The following is a 14865-nucleotide window of genomic DNA, read 5'->3' as shown; positions in this document are numbered from 1 at the left end:
GCTAATGCAAGAACCATTGGTGGAAAATGGACTTGGATATATGCAGAACAGAAAGACAATCAGTGAGTGTGGCTGAGGCTCCGTGAACATGAGTAGCAGGTGATGAGGTCAGGAAAGAGGCTGGGTCAAGAAGCTCTGATTGGCCTCTATGGACAATGGAAAGCCACTGGAGGATGTTACAGATGGAAGAGACAGGATCTGACCCAAGTGTCACAAAAATCACTAGCTGTTCTGTGGAGGATGGACTATGAAGGGCAGAAATGGGAGTGAGCAGGTTAAGTGAGGACACTGTGCTACTGCAGGAGTGCAGGCAAGAGACCAAGAAGGTAGGAGTGGAGATGGGAAGGGACTGAATTAGGGATGGAATCAGGACAACTTGATGTGGCTACAGGGATTGAAAAACTTACACTTTTGTGATATAACTCAGACACAGAAAGAAAACTGCTGTTATGTCCTCACTCATATATGGACCCTAACTTGGAATAGATTTGTTTGTATCTTAAGGGAAGCATCAGCACTTATGGTCAGAAAACTAGAATTAGGCTTGGAGAGAAGAGAAGCAGAGAGATTTTAGGGAAGGAGATAATAGGCAGACAGGTAGAGGGGCAGAATACAGGGGGTGGAAAGGTCTAAGGGGGAGTAGAGGAAAGGGAGGGAGAGATGGGGGAGGGATACAAAAACTAAAGACAGTATGGGTAAGTGCCATAGAAACCTAATTGTTAGCTAATGAAAAGACCAAAAAAAAAAAAAAAAAAAAGATGAGAGGGAAGAGAGAGACAGTGTGGGCAGAAGTACCCCACTAGGGTAGAGAAAGATGAGGGGCAGGGGGGAGAGAAAGAGAGAGGGTGGGCGGAAGTACCCCGCTAGGGTAGAGAGAGATGAGGGGTAGGGGGGAGAGAGAGAGAGAGAGAGGGTGGGCGGAAGTACCCCGCTAGGGTAGAGAAAGCTTTACTTTGAAGCCATGGCTATTGCAGGTGAGTCCCAGTGCTGGAGATGGGTCACCTCCAGGCAGTGAAGTGTTGGACAGGGAGGCCAAAACAATGCAGGCCATTGCCAAATTGATTGCCCCTGAGGTAGATGGTAAGACACTATTGCTGAAGATACCACAGGTTGTGGTTGCAAGACACTGAGAAATCAGACTGGAACTGAAATGGAAGTCATCCCCCCACCACACAGCTGACATAATGCTGGAAGGCTCCATGCAAACTGCGGGGGAGGCCAAAGTCATCTATAATCTGAACAAGCAGTAAATCCTGAAAGCAACAAAATCAACCAGCCAGGAAAGATATACTCACCAATGCACTAAATTATGAAGGTAATCAATTGTTCTCTTACTGGATAAGAGACCCAGTTCAGGCAAGGTATTAAGGATTGAATCAAAAACCTAAGGCTTGGAAGGTAACAGTCCCCAGAGGGAAGGTTCCACTGTCCTCTGGCTAAATGGAGAGACTGTACCTATCAAAAAGCCTTCTAAGTTTGTATATTTAAGCCCTTTGATTAATGTTGATCTCACTTTTTGGTTAGAGAATCTTCTTTTTACAAATGGCAGCAAATACCAGAGACTGAAGACTCATCAAAATGATAAGAGAAAGCCGAGGACTTAACACTAGACAAGGCATGTCTACCAGGACGTAGGGAACACTGCAGAGGTAGTCTTGGAAAGAATGTGAGTGCTGCTCTCACTGCCAGCCAGAGACTCATCCCCCGGAGATGGTGCTGGATACTGAGGAGACTCAAAACTCATCAAAGTAGAAAATAAGAGGCTGTTGAAAGCTCAACATAAAAGGAGATTTCTACCATGACACCTCCCAGGCTCAAGGAATAATGAGGAAGGGCAAGTGGAAAGAATGCAAGAGCCACAGGGTGTGTAGGTATACTTTGGAGCATTATTCTCCCAAAATAACCTGACTGATACACTCATGGGCAGATTAGACCAAGAACCTGGGTTTGGAGAGATTACCACTGACACATCTAGTACCCACCCAGGTGGAAATGTCCGAAGCAGAGCTGACTGTGCGATCTGAAGACAGAAATCTGAGTGTAGCACAGCATACTCTAAAGGGCTGGAAGAGCAGAGGAAGACAGAAAGGGAATGAGTTAACAGCTTGGGACACATCAATATTCTCCAACAGAGAGCAAGGAGAGGCCAGGGAGAGGTTGGGGAATAGGCCAGCGGACTTCACAACTTGGAAATTGCTACGGACTTACTATGTGAAGCAAAGGATATGAAAGCATTTAGAATGGGGTAGAGAATGAGAGAAAGTGGATGCTATAAATAAATGATAATTCTGAGAAACCTTGCCTTGGTGGTAATAAAGAAATGGGACCATAGCTAGAATGGATATGAAATCAGAGGGAATGGGGAACTCTTCCTAAATGTCTGATATCAAGCTATTTTATGTTTATGAAAACCATTCAGTGAGAGGGAGTACTCATGAATTATTCAGAAGAGACAAGGGCTGAGAAGACAGGACCCAAGCTGTAATATGAAGTCTGGCCAAATAGAAAGGCTGGCTTTGGATGGCAGCAGGAATATGTCTTCTACTCCACCAGTAGGAAGGTCAGAATGCAGCGTTGGAGGCAGGCAGTATGGCTTGGGTTTGATTGCTTCTATTTTCTTTTATTTATTTATTTCTATTTATATGGGTGCGCAGACAGAGAAAGAAAGAGGCAGAGAGAGAGAGCATGGGTATGCCAGGGCCTCCAGCCTCTGCAAACGAACTCCAGATGCATGTGCCACCTTGTGCATCTGGCTTACGTGGATCCTGGGGAATCAAGCCTCTCGGGACCCTTAGGCTTCAGAGGCAAGTGCTTAACCGCTAAGCCATCTCTCCAGCCCCACTTCTATTTTCTTAATAACAAATACAACAGGGCCATTAGCCAGTGAGGATGGGGAGAAGAAAGCTATGCAACATTCAGTCTGTGCCTCTTAGAGTGTAGATAAAAAATAAACAAATAAAGACCCATCCTGTGAACACATGTAATATGAGTAGGATTAACCTAGATTTAAGGGTAGGGATGTGCAGAGGCAACAGGAATGCTGGTTCAGAGACCAACATGTACAAAGGCCTTGAAACCACAGCCACTTGATTCATTCTCCATACTGAGAAGGGTAGTGTGACCCAGGTACAGAAAGCAAGTCAAGAACAGCACAAGCAGAGCTGAGGGCGAAGCTGCTAGATTGCGCAGAGCCCAGCAGACCAGGGAAAGATTTCTGAGCCCAAGGACAGCACAGCGTGGCTGAAGGAGTTATGTAAAGTGGTCCACTGCAGTTTTACACAACTCCTCTGGACGCACTACAGCCCAGACGGGAGGACTGCAGGACAACAGCTAGAAGCTGTACCAGCAATCCTGAAGAAAACGAAGCAAGCGAGGTCTGGAGAAGCAGCATCCTGGGCTTAGAAGGTAAAGGAGACACAAGTATTAGTACTAGGGTCCTGTCTAGAACCCCCACAAGTCGAGTGCCGCTAAACTATACATTCTCTCTGCAAACACTTGCCTATAGCCAGAACATACCCTTCTCCACAGACCTCCTTGGACTCCTACTGGCCTCATGTTCCAGGGCTTCTGCACCTGTCCTCAATTATGCCCACAACTGCACAATCAGACCTCCTAGGAGGTAGCCTCTCTACTTCTATTACCTGGAGATCAAGAGTATATTAGCCTTTTAAAAATCATTTTAATAAAAGTATCAAAGAGTGTTTCTCCTTTAAATTTTTATAACTGCTTGGCTATCAAATATCACATAAAACTTGCAGCAGCAAAGACCAAAAACAACTTTTGATGGTAAAATGCTGAACATAATTAGGGGCTGGGGATATAGCTCAGTGGATAAAGTGCTTGCTAAGCAATCTTGAATATCGTAGTTTAGATCCTGGGAACGTATGTAAAAAGTCAGACACCATATCAGGTGTCTGTAATCCCAGCCTGCCTGTGACAAAATGGGAGACGGAAACAGAAGAGCCCAGAAGGACAAAGCCTAGCAAATGCAGTGGTGAACAAGTAGAGACCCCATATCAAACACGGCAGGAGAACTGACACCTGAAATTGTCCCCTGATCTCCACTCATCACACCTGTGTGTGTGCACATGCACATACATATACACAAACATAATTAGGTCTGAATTTTTAAAGATCAAGAGATTTATCATCTCTTTCTCTCAAATAATGTATTTGTTTGCTCCCTTAGCTAACTTCTGGATCTGTCAAACTTAGTTACTGCTTTTATTTGAAATAAAACATTCTCAGCACAAAAAAAAAAATAGAGAGAGATTTAGAGTATAACTTAGGAACATTGACGTCCACCAGCTTAACAACTGGATGAGCTTCTGTCCACCAAAATCCATCACAACCCATCTGTCCCTAGCACACACCCCCTGAGAATATTCTGATGTGGTCCTCAGAGAAGCAGTGGTATCTTTTATAAAGCTGGAGACCCAAATGTTTAAAGATATTCCCCACTTCTGAGCAACAGCTGTGGCCACCTAACTCTTTGATAATAAACCAGAAAAGCTATTGGCATGTCCCTATGGAGGACTTATGCTAGAAGCATAGTAGGTATCAGCCTCTTCAATCTCACAAGAACAGAATGGAATGCTTCAACTGAAGAAAGTGCCACAAGGCTTAACCCACCAAGAAATGTTACTGAACGGTCTGGCTCTTGCCACACACCAGGGCAGTTGTAATTATCTGTATCAGAGGAGAACAGAACACACATGACATGCCAGACAATTTTCTTCAACACTTTTCTAAGTCCTCATAGCAATGCTGAGAAGTGGACAGAGAAACAAAGGTACTGAGAAATAAAGGGGCAACTCTGTAGTCCACAGCCCAAAAAACTGTCATAGATGGTCTAGAAGGAATATGAATGAAGGAAAAGCTCAGGAAGGACTAATTTAACAAATACAAATGTAGTAAATGTTTCTCTTTCTTTGCTTTAAGGAAATCAACCTGTAGAATTTCATCAGATGAGATCTATTTCCAGTAGATATGAGAGGCAAATTTAGTTCAAGTTCAACATAAAACAGCAGCGTCACAACAACAGCATTTTTATGCTATTGCCAAAACTGGCGTAGATTCCAGTAGGGCTGACTCCTCTCGCTGACAAGCAGGCAGCTTTATCAGAGATTCTCAGCATTAATTCTCAAGAAAAGCTTTCTCTGGCCTCTAACAGGCCTGCATGAGGCTTTGCTGAAGTCTCTTCACAGCCACCAGAACACAACGTAATTACTTTATTGTATGATTGGTAAGATTCCTTCCAAGCCATTTTGGGAGCTCTCTCAGGTACACTGCACACCACCAGCTAAATCCATTTAGTAAATGAGTGAATTCTCACCTCAAACCAGGTACAAAGCAATGCTTGGGCCCACATCTACCTGTACTCGAGTGATGAAGTGGCCTTCTCATGGAAGAAAGAGGCAAGCAGGCCCAGGAGTTCACCTTCTAGGCTCTGGTCTCCAAGGCAGCCAGACTTGCAGGCCCCATCATAGTCTAAAATATTAGAATCTGTGTGCCTTAAATATCCATTTTTGCTGCCCCCTCTGGCACAGTCTTCCATAATCTGCAAAAAGAAGTATAGGTTAAATGGAGTATTATGGAGAAGGGAGGGAGAGATGGAAGAGAAAGGACATAGAGGGGCAGTGAGTTCAAGTACTCACAGAAAAGAGGGAAAGGGGATGCAGGTCTCGGGTTTATGTGCTCACTTTAAGCCAGGGCTATGTTTCTATCACTTCTCCTCACACTAAATTTCCTCCCTACAAAGTAGAAAAGGTCATGGAAACAAGGTGGGTAAGTCAGGTTAAGTGTCTGACTCAATACAGGTTCCCCTGGATACCTGTTTTCCAAGCCTCTTTCTACTACCTGAAAGTTCTTCCAAGGGCCAGAACCATGTGACCCACAATGCTTCAGATGGTTATCATACATTTCCTGTCACATAGCCTCCTTAGTACTCTACAGGCATGCACTAATTAACACAGCTTTGATGTGTCTCATTAAGAAGGTGGAGAGAGGTCCTAATTCCAAGGAAGATGTTATTTTCAGAGGTGCCATAGTGGGTCCCTGTGGGTCCCAAAGGATCACTACCATGGAGACATCCAGTTAAAGCCTGTTCTGGGCATGTCCTGAGGTGGTGCAATTAGCATTCTCTCTCCCCTATCCAAAGCTGTAAATTTCCTCGCCCAGTCTATAAATAACTCCTCTTGGCTTTATTACTGTTGGTGATACGCACATTAGCCATCACTCCCATCTCTCCACACTGGAAAAATGAAAAAAAATTCCCCCATCTCTCCACACTGGAAAAATGAAAAAAAAAAATTCCCCCATCTCTCCACACTGGAAAAATGAAAAGAAAATTTAATGGAAGACAAGACTGACACAAATGAGCTGTTATTTATAGGGTCTTGCTTGTCACCAATCTACTTATTAAATCAATCAAATAAACAGCCTTCAAAAAAGGAAACATAGATTATAAGAATATAAACAGTACCTGTTATCATTTCCTGAGCACTTACTACATGCCTTTCTATTTAAGCATCCCAAATAGAAGAGTTTCTATCCTCGTTGATAAGGAAACTCGGGCTTGGGGGTTAATCAAAGGGGTCACAAAGGAACCAGTTATAGCAGTGACACAGCAAGACTCAAAATAAGGCTTATCTGTAAATGTCCTCGCCCAGTCTATAAATAACTCCTCTTGGCTTTATTACTGTTGGTGATATGCACATTAGCCATCACCCCCATCTTTCCACACTGGAAAAATGAAAAAAAAATTCCCCCATCTCTCCACACTGGAAAAATGGAAAAAAAAAAAAAACAAAAAACCTTCCATTTCCAATTGCTCTGCCCTCCAAATATATCTACATCTTGTAACCGCCCATTCAGGATCCATGAACATGGGCACCTTGAAGACTAAAAGTGCCCAACCTCTAGCCTACTATCTTCTGCCACATATCAGTCTCAAGATTCCTTAAATCTTGGAGGCTGTTCATTAGAATGGTTTAGTAGCAATGTAACAGGAAGGGTGGGGCTCAAACTCTCCCAGTGCCCAGAGAAAACCAAGCTGGATTCATTATCAAGAGACTGCAAAGGGCCACTTAGTTACAACAGGGACTGCAATCAAATATCTGAGAGCTCAAAACAGTCCAGACATAAGGGTTCTTGTCCTAAACCTGTCAGTGACTTAAGCTATGCCCTGAGTAAATCTTCTCCCTTGATTTCCAATACATAAAATAAACACTGAATTAGATCTCTACACATCTCTCTAGGCCCACCACTAGTCTTTGTTATGTGATAACTATCTCATTCTTATAACCAACTATATATTTCATGGCTGGCTCCATCAGCCATGTTGTAACTTCTTACTCACCACTGGCATACAGTGGGCACTGGCTTGGGCCCAGAGTGGGACACACAGAAGGAGTTAACTGCCATGTTCCTACCTCATTACACTGCGCCAAATGCGGATCCCTTTGCTGTTTATTCTCATCCTCCTCTTCAGTTTTGATTGTGACCTCATCCTCCTTGCCAGCCAGAAGCTATGTGGAGCATGGAATGGTGTGAAAAAACAACCAAAAAAAGTGTGCAGTATGAATATGCATGACTAAGTCAATTTTGTCTTTTTTTTTTTAAGTGGAAAATAAAAACAAACAAAACAAAAAAATGCCAAAGCTATGAAAAAAATTAACTGAAGTTAGAGTTACTGGTTCTGGCAAATCACATTCAGCTGCCTGGGACTGAGAATGATTCAAGGATAAATTCCCCAAGAAATAACCAAGGACTTTTCCCTGGCCTTGCAGGCTCTTTCTGTGCCAATGCAAACGGAACATGCTCTCAGTTGTGCCACTGCCATTTCTACCTTTGCTAAATCCACTTTCAGATTATATAAAGGTAAAAAGATTTTGGAAAACAGCTATGATGTCATTGAGAATATCCAAAATAGCAAAGAAGCAGTAAATGAAATTTACAGTGTGCCCAATTTATTCATCACGTCTCCTATTTAGTACAGGGCATAAACGTCTTGTTAGGCTGTCACACATCTGATAGGGACAGTCCCAATAACACTGTCATTTTGCTGACAAAAGTCCTCATCACTAATAAGACTATCAAGCTTGCCTGATGATAACTTTATGCTATTGGAAATGAAGGAGAGTTATTTATAGAGACTGTAGAAATCTGAAATACTTCAAAAAAAAGTATAAAAAATCCCAAAGCATTCTCTGTTCCTAAAAATGGACAAACTTCACAGAAATGCAAGACCCCAGCTCTCTAGAAGAACAGAAATTCTCATATTGGGGCATGTGGATTAACCACACAAAACCAGGGAAACTCGCCACATAGACCAGGCTGGCCATGCCTAGGAAGGATGCCAATAAAAGCTATTCCAAAAATCACAGCAAACCTCACCTCACTGACACAGCTGCTCATTGCACTGAAAATGTGACAGTCACAGAGCACAGGGTCACGTGTTGGGCAGCTGTGCATACGAGATACTTGCGGTTCCATCTCAATGGTTTTTGTGATGAGTTTCAACATTCAGTCAATTGTACCCAAAACTCTCCCTGTCTGTTGAAATTCTTCTGAACATCCTCTTACAAGGAAAAACCTTGCTTTGTTAGGGGAAAAAATGACTTTGGAATGTTACTTTTTAGAAAGTCCCCAGGGTCAAAAGACAATCAACCTACCACATCTAAATCTGTAACCAGGATCAAAGAGATCTGATGATCAAAATCAAACACATTTCATATACACATAGAAAAATTTACTTCAAGTTTACAAATATGAATCAGAAACCCCTTTCTTTATCCAGCTTCTTACCTCAAATTACCTTAAATCATCCCCCTGATGGCAGAGTGGGGCAGGGTGAGACAGTGTCTCACTGTGTAGCCCAATTACTTAGAATAAGATAGGCTAAAGTCTGTGAGAATTCCCTTGCTTCTGTCTCCACCCAGTGTTGGGATTACAGGTTAGTGGCACCATGCCCACTTAGGTACTAAGTGATACAGAACTATCAAAATTGTTGGCAGAAGCATAAAAATGTTAAACCTCTTCCTAGACACCCAATGCACAAAGACTTGTGCATAAATTTCCTATCACCCTTCCCCCAAATGTCTACTGAGAATGAGTAATAGTGTAATACTACATACCAACTATCAATTATACAACAACATGGATGGGTTTCAAAACGATTATGCAAAGTGAAAAAAACCTGAAAGTCCAATTCAGACAGATTATAACACAACAAAACAGAAGCCAGTGGGAGAGAGCTGACAACAAGGAACATAAAAGACCGTGCCAAGAGTTGGGGTTACATAAATTTGTAAAACCTAACAAATGTAGGCTTATGTCTACATTTTATTGTATATAAGACCTTAAAAGAAAAAGTATCTAAATATATACTAGAGTTAAATATATACATGCTTAAGTACTTAGAGGGAATGTACTGATGTTTGCAATTTCAATTTCAATTTATGGAGTAGGTAAGATGAAGTGATGACAGACAGGTGGGAAATGTTAATAGAGTGTAGGTGGTAAATACCACATCATCTCCCTCATAAGGGAATCTAAACAAGTGGGTCTCACAGAAGTTGGTAACAGTGTTATTGGAACTGGGGAGGGTAGGGAAGAGGGATGGGAGAAGGTGAGGTGGGGATAGCACATTAGGTAGATAGATAGAAGTTGCTCACAGCAGGGGGCTTCCAGATAACAATAATGCACAGCTGTAAAAACTAGAAGTCTTTCACCACACAAAATGATAACAGGCTCAAGGAACTGGACATGCTTAACTTAAATATTACACAGTGTATCAAAACCTTACATAGGACCCCCTTTTAATATTTATAATTACATTTCAAGATTTGGCTCAGCTATGTATTTGTCAGTTATAATTTTTTTTCTAAAAAAAAAAAAACAAAGAAAATCAACTTTGAAAAGAAAATGCACTTTAAATTTTTAAATTACATTTCATAATACATAGCTTGAAGTCTTAAATGATAGCTATAAATGTTTTGTTTAAATTATTTACATTTAATGGCCATATTTACACAGAAAACTGAGTAAATGAGTTAAAATTTCTGAAATGCAAATTTGTAAAAGAAGGACAAAAAATGGAAAGCATTATAAGATTTCTTTTTTTCTTGGGCTGGAGAGATGGCTTAGCGGTTAAGGTACTTGCCTGCAAATCCAAGGGACCCAGGTTTGATTTCCCAGGACCCAAGGTAAGCCGGATGCACATGCAGTGCATGAGTCTGGAGTTCATTTGCAGTGGCTAGAGGCACTGGTGTGCCCATTCTCTATCTGCCCCCAACCCTTGCTTTTCTTTTTTCTGTCTTTCTTTCTTTCTTTCTTTCTTTCTTCCTTTCTTCCTTTCTTCCTTTCTTTCTCTCTCTCTCTCTCTCTCTCTCTCTGTCTCTGTCTCTGTCAAATAAATTAATTAAATATTTAAATTTTTTTTTCTTGATGTCTAAAGTCTTATCTGAGGCAATTTACATTAGAACTAAACCTCATAATCCAAGGCCCAGCCAAGATGTTGAGGTTGCACTTTGAGCATTTGCATTAAGTTTATAGGAAATGGACTGGGGCAATTCTGTCAGAAGGAATCTTTCCTCACAACCCTATTAAGGAGTAAGAAATCAAAAACCTTTCCTGTTCCTCCTTCCAACTGGCCAACTTATGCAATCAGCCCCAAAGTTGTTCCAACTCCTACTGCAATTGTTCCCACGCTTCTTCAAGAAGTCCTTTTCCAGGGCTAGAGGGATGGGCTTAGCAGTTAAGGCGCTTGCCTGTGAAGCCTAAGGACCCAGGATCAACTCTCCAGTTCTAGAGAGAGTGAGAGAGAGAAAATTGCCTGCATCTGGCATCTGCATCTGGCAAGCACAAGGTTGCACATGCCCACTAGGTGGTGCAAGCATCTAGAGTTCAATTTGAGTGGCTGAGGCCCTGACACGGCAATTTTCTCTCTCACACTCTCTCTAGAACTAAATAAAAATTCATTTGAAGAAAAAAAAAAAAAAAACAAAGTCCTCTTCCATGAGGTTGAGAAATTAAAGGCACTTGATTATAAAGCCAATTGGCCCAGGGTTCAATTTCCAAGTCATCCATGTAAGCCAGACACAAAAGGTGGCACAAGTGGCTAGTGTTGCTTTGCAGCAGCAAGAGGCCCCGGTGCATGTGTGCATGAGCTAATAAAAATTAAAAAGAAACAATGAATTTCTTCTTCAGAATGAGCTTCTGCTCCTCTGCTTAGAGGACAGAGCACAGTTGTGGTTGTTTCAGGAACAACTACCTTGGGGCCCTTTCATTGTTTTCCACGTCTGTGATCTGGTCAAAAGGGCTCTGTTTCAGCTCCTTCCTCCTCTGGTACTCCAAGATATTGTGTCCTCACCTCCTATCATTGTCCTTCATCACCCAGGACCCAAAGCTAGCACTGTGGTGGTGACTGCTGCTGTGTTTCAGGACTCTGCCACCATCTAGATTAGCCTTCTTGGCAACAGAACAGCCCTTCTTTGTGGAAGGGGAAGCATAATTGTGAAGAGAGTAGAGATTGGTGCCTCTGGAGGACCAGCAGAGAGTAGCTATGGCCCGTCATAAATGGGGACACCTACTCCAACCTTCTGGAATAGGGCTGCCTCTTTTCTATAAAAATCAGATCCATTTCTTCCTCAGCTTCTATACTTCCTAAGCTGCTGCTAGTGGTGGGTGGTATACCCTCATGAAGGATACCAGGGCTTGGGCTAGCCAGCAGGGAGGACTTTGCTGGAAAGAGGAAAAATAGCTATATTTTACTGAGTTTCTAGTACATGACAGACACTATGCCAAGGGCTTTACATATCACACAAAATAATAGTACCTTAATAAGTCAAGCTGACAGAAAACTTCTCATTCAAATGAAATTAAATCTACTCTGATGAGATTGTTTTTGGTGTTTATGTGTGTCTACATATTCATGAATGTGTATAGATGCACATGTGACATAGTGCATATGTGTAAGTCAGAGGTATCTATTTTTACCTCCCACCTTGTTTGGGGCAGGATCTCCCCTTCACTGCTGCATTTCCAAGCTAGCTGACCATCAGTTTCAAGACTACTCTCCTGTCTGCTCCCCTGTGTGCCATAAGCGCACTGCAATTACAGACACACAGTCTGGTTTGTACACTGGTTCTGGGGATACAAAATCTTGCACTCACACTTGTGCCTGATCCATTGAGCTATCTCTCCAGCCCCATACCCTGGTGATCTTAACAGAATACTCAATGAGCGCCCTCTTCTTCAAAGTACCATTTCTGTCCTCTAGTTCCCAGCTTCTTACTGTGGGCTACAGCCCCATATGGGGGCCACATAACTGAATGTGGAACTCAAACAATTTATAAACAGTAAAAAGTTTTAAACATGAAATAACAAAATAAATTCAAATTCGAACATGCAGTAAATCCAAGGTGTCTGACAGCATTTGCCTGTGTTGCATTATACAACTTCACTATAGCCTTGGTTCTAAACACACATGTTCACTTTGCTGTCAAGCCACACACCACCAACCTACACAGCCTGAAATCCCATGGCTCAGGTTCTCAAGTACTGCACGTTATGAATTACTATACACAGAGGTATTTTTGCTCTCATAGAAACATAATAATTTAATTAGAAAACAAAGACTTTTAATATTTTCCTGCCATATTCCTCAGCATGTATAAAATTAGTTATATTTGGATTATACTATTACAATGTTTGATTTTTTAATTATTTATTTTGAGAGAGAGAGAAAGAGGCAGAGAGACAGTGACAGAGAGAGCTGGAGAGATGATTATTAGTAAAGGTGCTTTCCTGAAAAGCTTAATGACCTAGGTTCCATTCCCCAGTACCCATATAAAACCAGATGTACAAAGTGGCACATGCATTTGGAGCTCATTTGCAGTGATTGGGGACCCTGGTGCACCCATATTCATTCATTCTCTTTCTGCTTGCAAATAAATATTTTTAAAAACTTTCTTAACAAACTGAAAAAAAAAAAAAGTCACGAGGGCCAGAGAGATAGCTCAGCAGTTAATGGTTCTTTCCTGCAAAGCCTGATGTCCCAAGTTCAATTCCCCAGTATCATGTAAAGCCGCAAAGTGGTACATGCATCTGGAATTCATTTACTGTAGCAAGAAGCCCTGGTGCTCGTTTGTACTCTCTCTCCTTGCAAATAAATAATTTTTAATAATCATGAGGGCTGAAGATATGGCTCAGTGGTTAAAGGTGCTTGCTTATAAAGTCTGACAGCCTGGGTTCAATTCCCCAGTCCCCACATAAAAGACAAATGCAAAAAGTGGCCCGTGCATCTGGAGTTCTTTTGTAGGAGGTACTGGTATGTTCTCTCAGTGTTTCTCTCTCTCTCTCTCTCTCTCTAAATATGTGTGTGTGTGTGTATGTATGTATGTATATACATACATACATACATACATACATATATATATATATATATATATATATATATATATATATATATATTTTTTTTTTTTTTTGGTTAGAGTAAGGTAGGGTCTCACTCTAGCCCAGGATGACCTAAAATTCACTATGTAGTGTCAGACTGGCTTCAAAGTCACAGGGATCCTTCTATCTCTGCCTCCCAAGTGCTGGGATTAAAGGGATGTGCCACCACACCCAGCTCCTAAATATTTTAAAAAATATCATGAAGTTAATGTTGGCTTAGGAATTTCCACCAGCTTCTAAAATGACCCTAAAGATGCTTTTGCCATTGTGTATTATGTATTTATTTATATGAAATGGTATTCTTGGAATTGATCATTATAAAATCAAAATACTAATTAACTCTGAAACATGTTGAAGATGTTCTATCTCTGCCATATCAGATATTTAATAAAGATTTAAGAGTTTGGTTTTAATAAATGACAAAATTTTGTGTTTACCAAAGAATTGTTTTAGAATAAACTGCTTTAAGGGGAAGTAATATGATAGAGAATGGAATTTCAAAGGAGAAAGTGGGGGGGGGAATTAACACGGGATTTTTTTATAATCATGGAAAATGCTAATAAAAATTTTTTAAAAAAAAGAATAAACTTCTTTATGATTCATTAACAATAAATGTTTTATTTCTATACCTACATACGCAAGGTAATTTAAACATTTCTTGGGCAAAATAAGATCATGAGTGGAAAAAGTTTAAGAAGCCTTGCACACAAGGTCTACTTCTTGTTCACTATGACAGCCCTACAAAATCTGAGCTCAAATCATGCTCCTTGATCTATGTTTTCTCTTCACGCCCCCCCCCAAAAGGAATTCTCAGTTGTCTAACCACATCTAACAATAACAACACAATACAAGCGTAGTTAATCCTTCTTAAATACTGCAAGGTGCCAGCACCTGCACCTCTCAGCTGTCCTCATGGAAACAGTCGCTGTGTGCATCATGGCCATCAGTGCTCACCACCCTGGCTGTGCCCTGCCAAAATCCCCTCAGAATGGTGGCTCTCAAATTCTTCCCGAACATGAAGTAATAACCAGCAGACACACATAAGAAAATAGTAGCCACCTAATTAGAGATTGTTTACATGCACATTAAGACCAGAGGATATCTATTCTTGGTCATCTGATGGTTTCTATGTGAACTGCCAGTTTAAGGGACATGCACATCCATGTAACTGAATGGCACAGTTCTAACCCAGATCAATCCTTTTGTTAAGAATGTGGCAAACCGGGCTGGAGAGATGGCTTAGCGGTTAAGTGCTTGCCTGTGAAGCCTAAGGACCCCGGTTCGAGGCTCGATTCCCCAGGACCCATGTTAGCCAGATGCACAAGGAGGCGCACGCGTCTGGAGTTCGTTTGCAGTGGCTGGAGGCCCTGGCATGCCCATTCTCTCTCTCTCTCTCTCTCTCTCTGC

General features: G+C 41.5%; 1 protein-coding gene across 4 annotated transcripts in view; it reads right to left on the bottom strand.

Moving 5' to 3' along the window:
- Cdk5rap2 (CDK5 regulatory subunit associated protein 2) overlaps positions 1-14865 on the bottom strand; it is a 234187-nt gene that overhangs the window by 70742 nt on the left and 148580 nt on the right. For all 4 annotated transcript variants that reach the window (XM_045150597.1, XM_045150610.1, XM_045150615.1 and 1 more), the window contains exons 19-20: positions 7434-7529; positions 5376-5560 (exon numbers count right to left, since the gene is read on the bottom strand). In XM_045150597.1, coding sequence (XP_045006532.1) covers positions 5376-5560; positions 7434-7529 — 281 coding nt within the window. The remainder of the gene's footprint in view (positions 1-5375; positions 5561-7433; positions 7530-14865) is intronic.

Source organism: Jaculus jaculus, chromosome 1 (genome assembly GCF_020740685.1).
Source record: "Jaculus jaculus isolate mJacJac1 chromosome 1, mJacJac1.mat.Y.cur, whole genome shotgun sequence".
NCBI classification, from domain to species: domain Eukaryota; kingdom Metazoa; phylum Chordata; class Mammalia; order Rodentia; family Dipodidae; genus Jaculus; species Jaculus jaculus.
The sequence above is the reverse complement of the archived record's forward strand: the minus strand, read 5'-3'. Positions and strand labels throughout refer to the sequence as shown.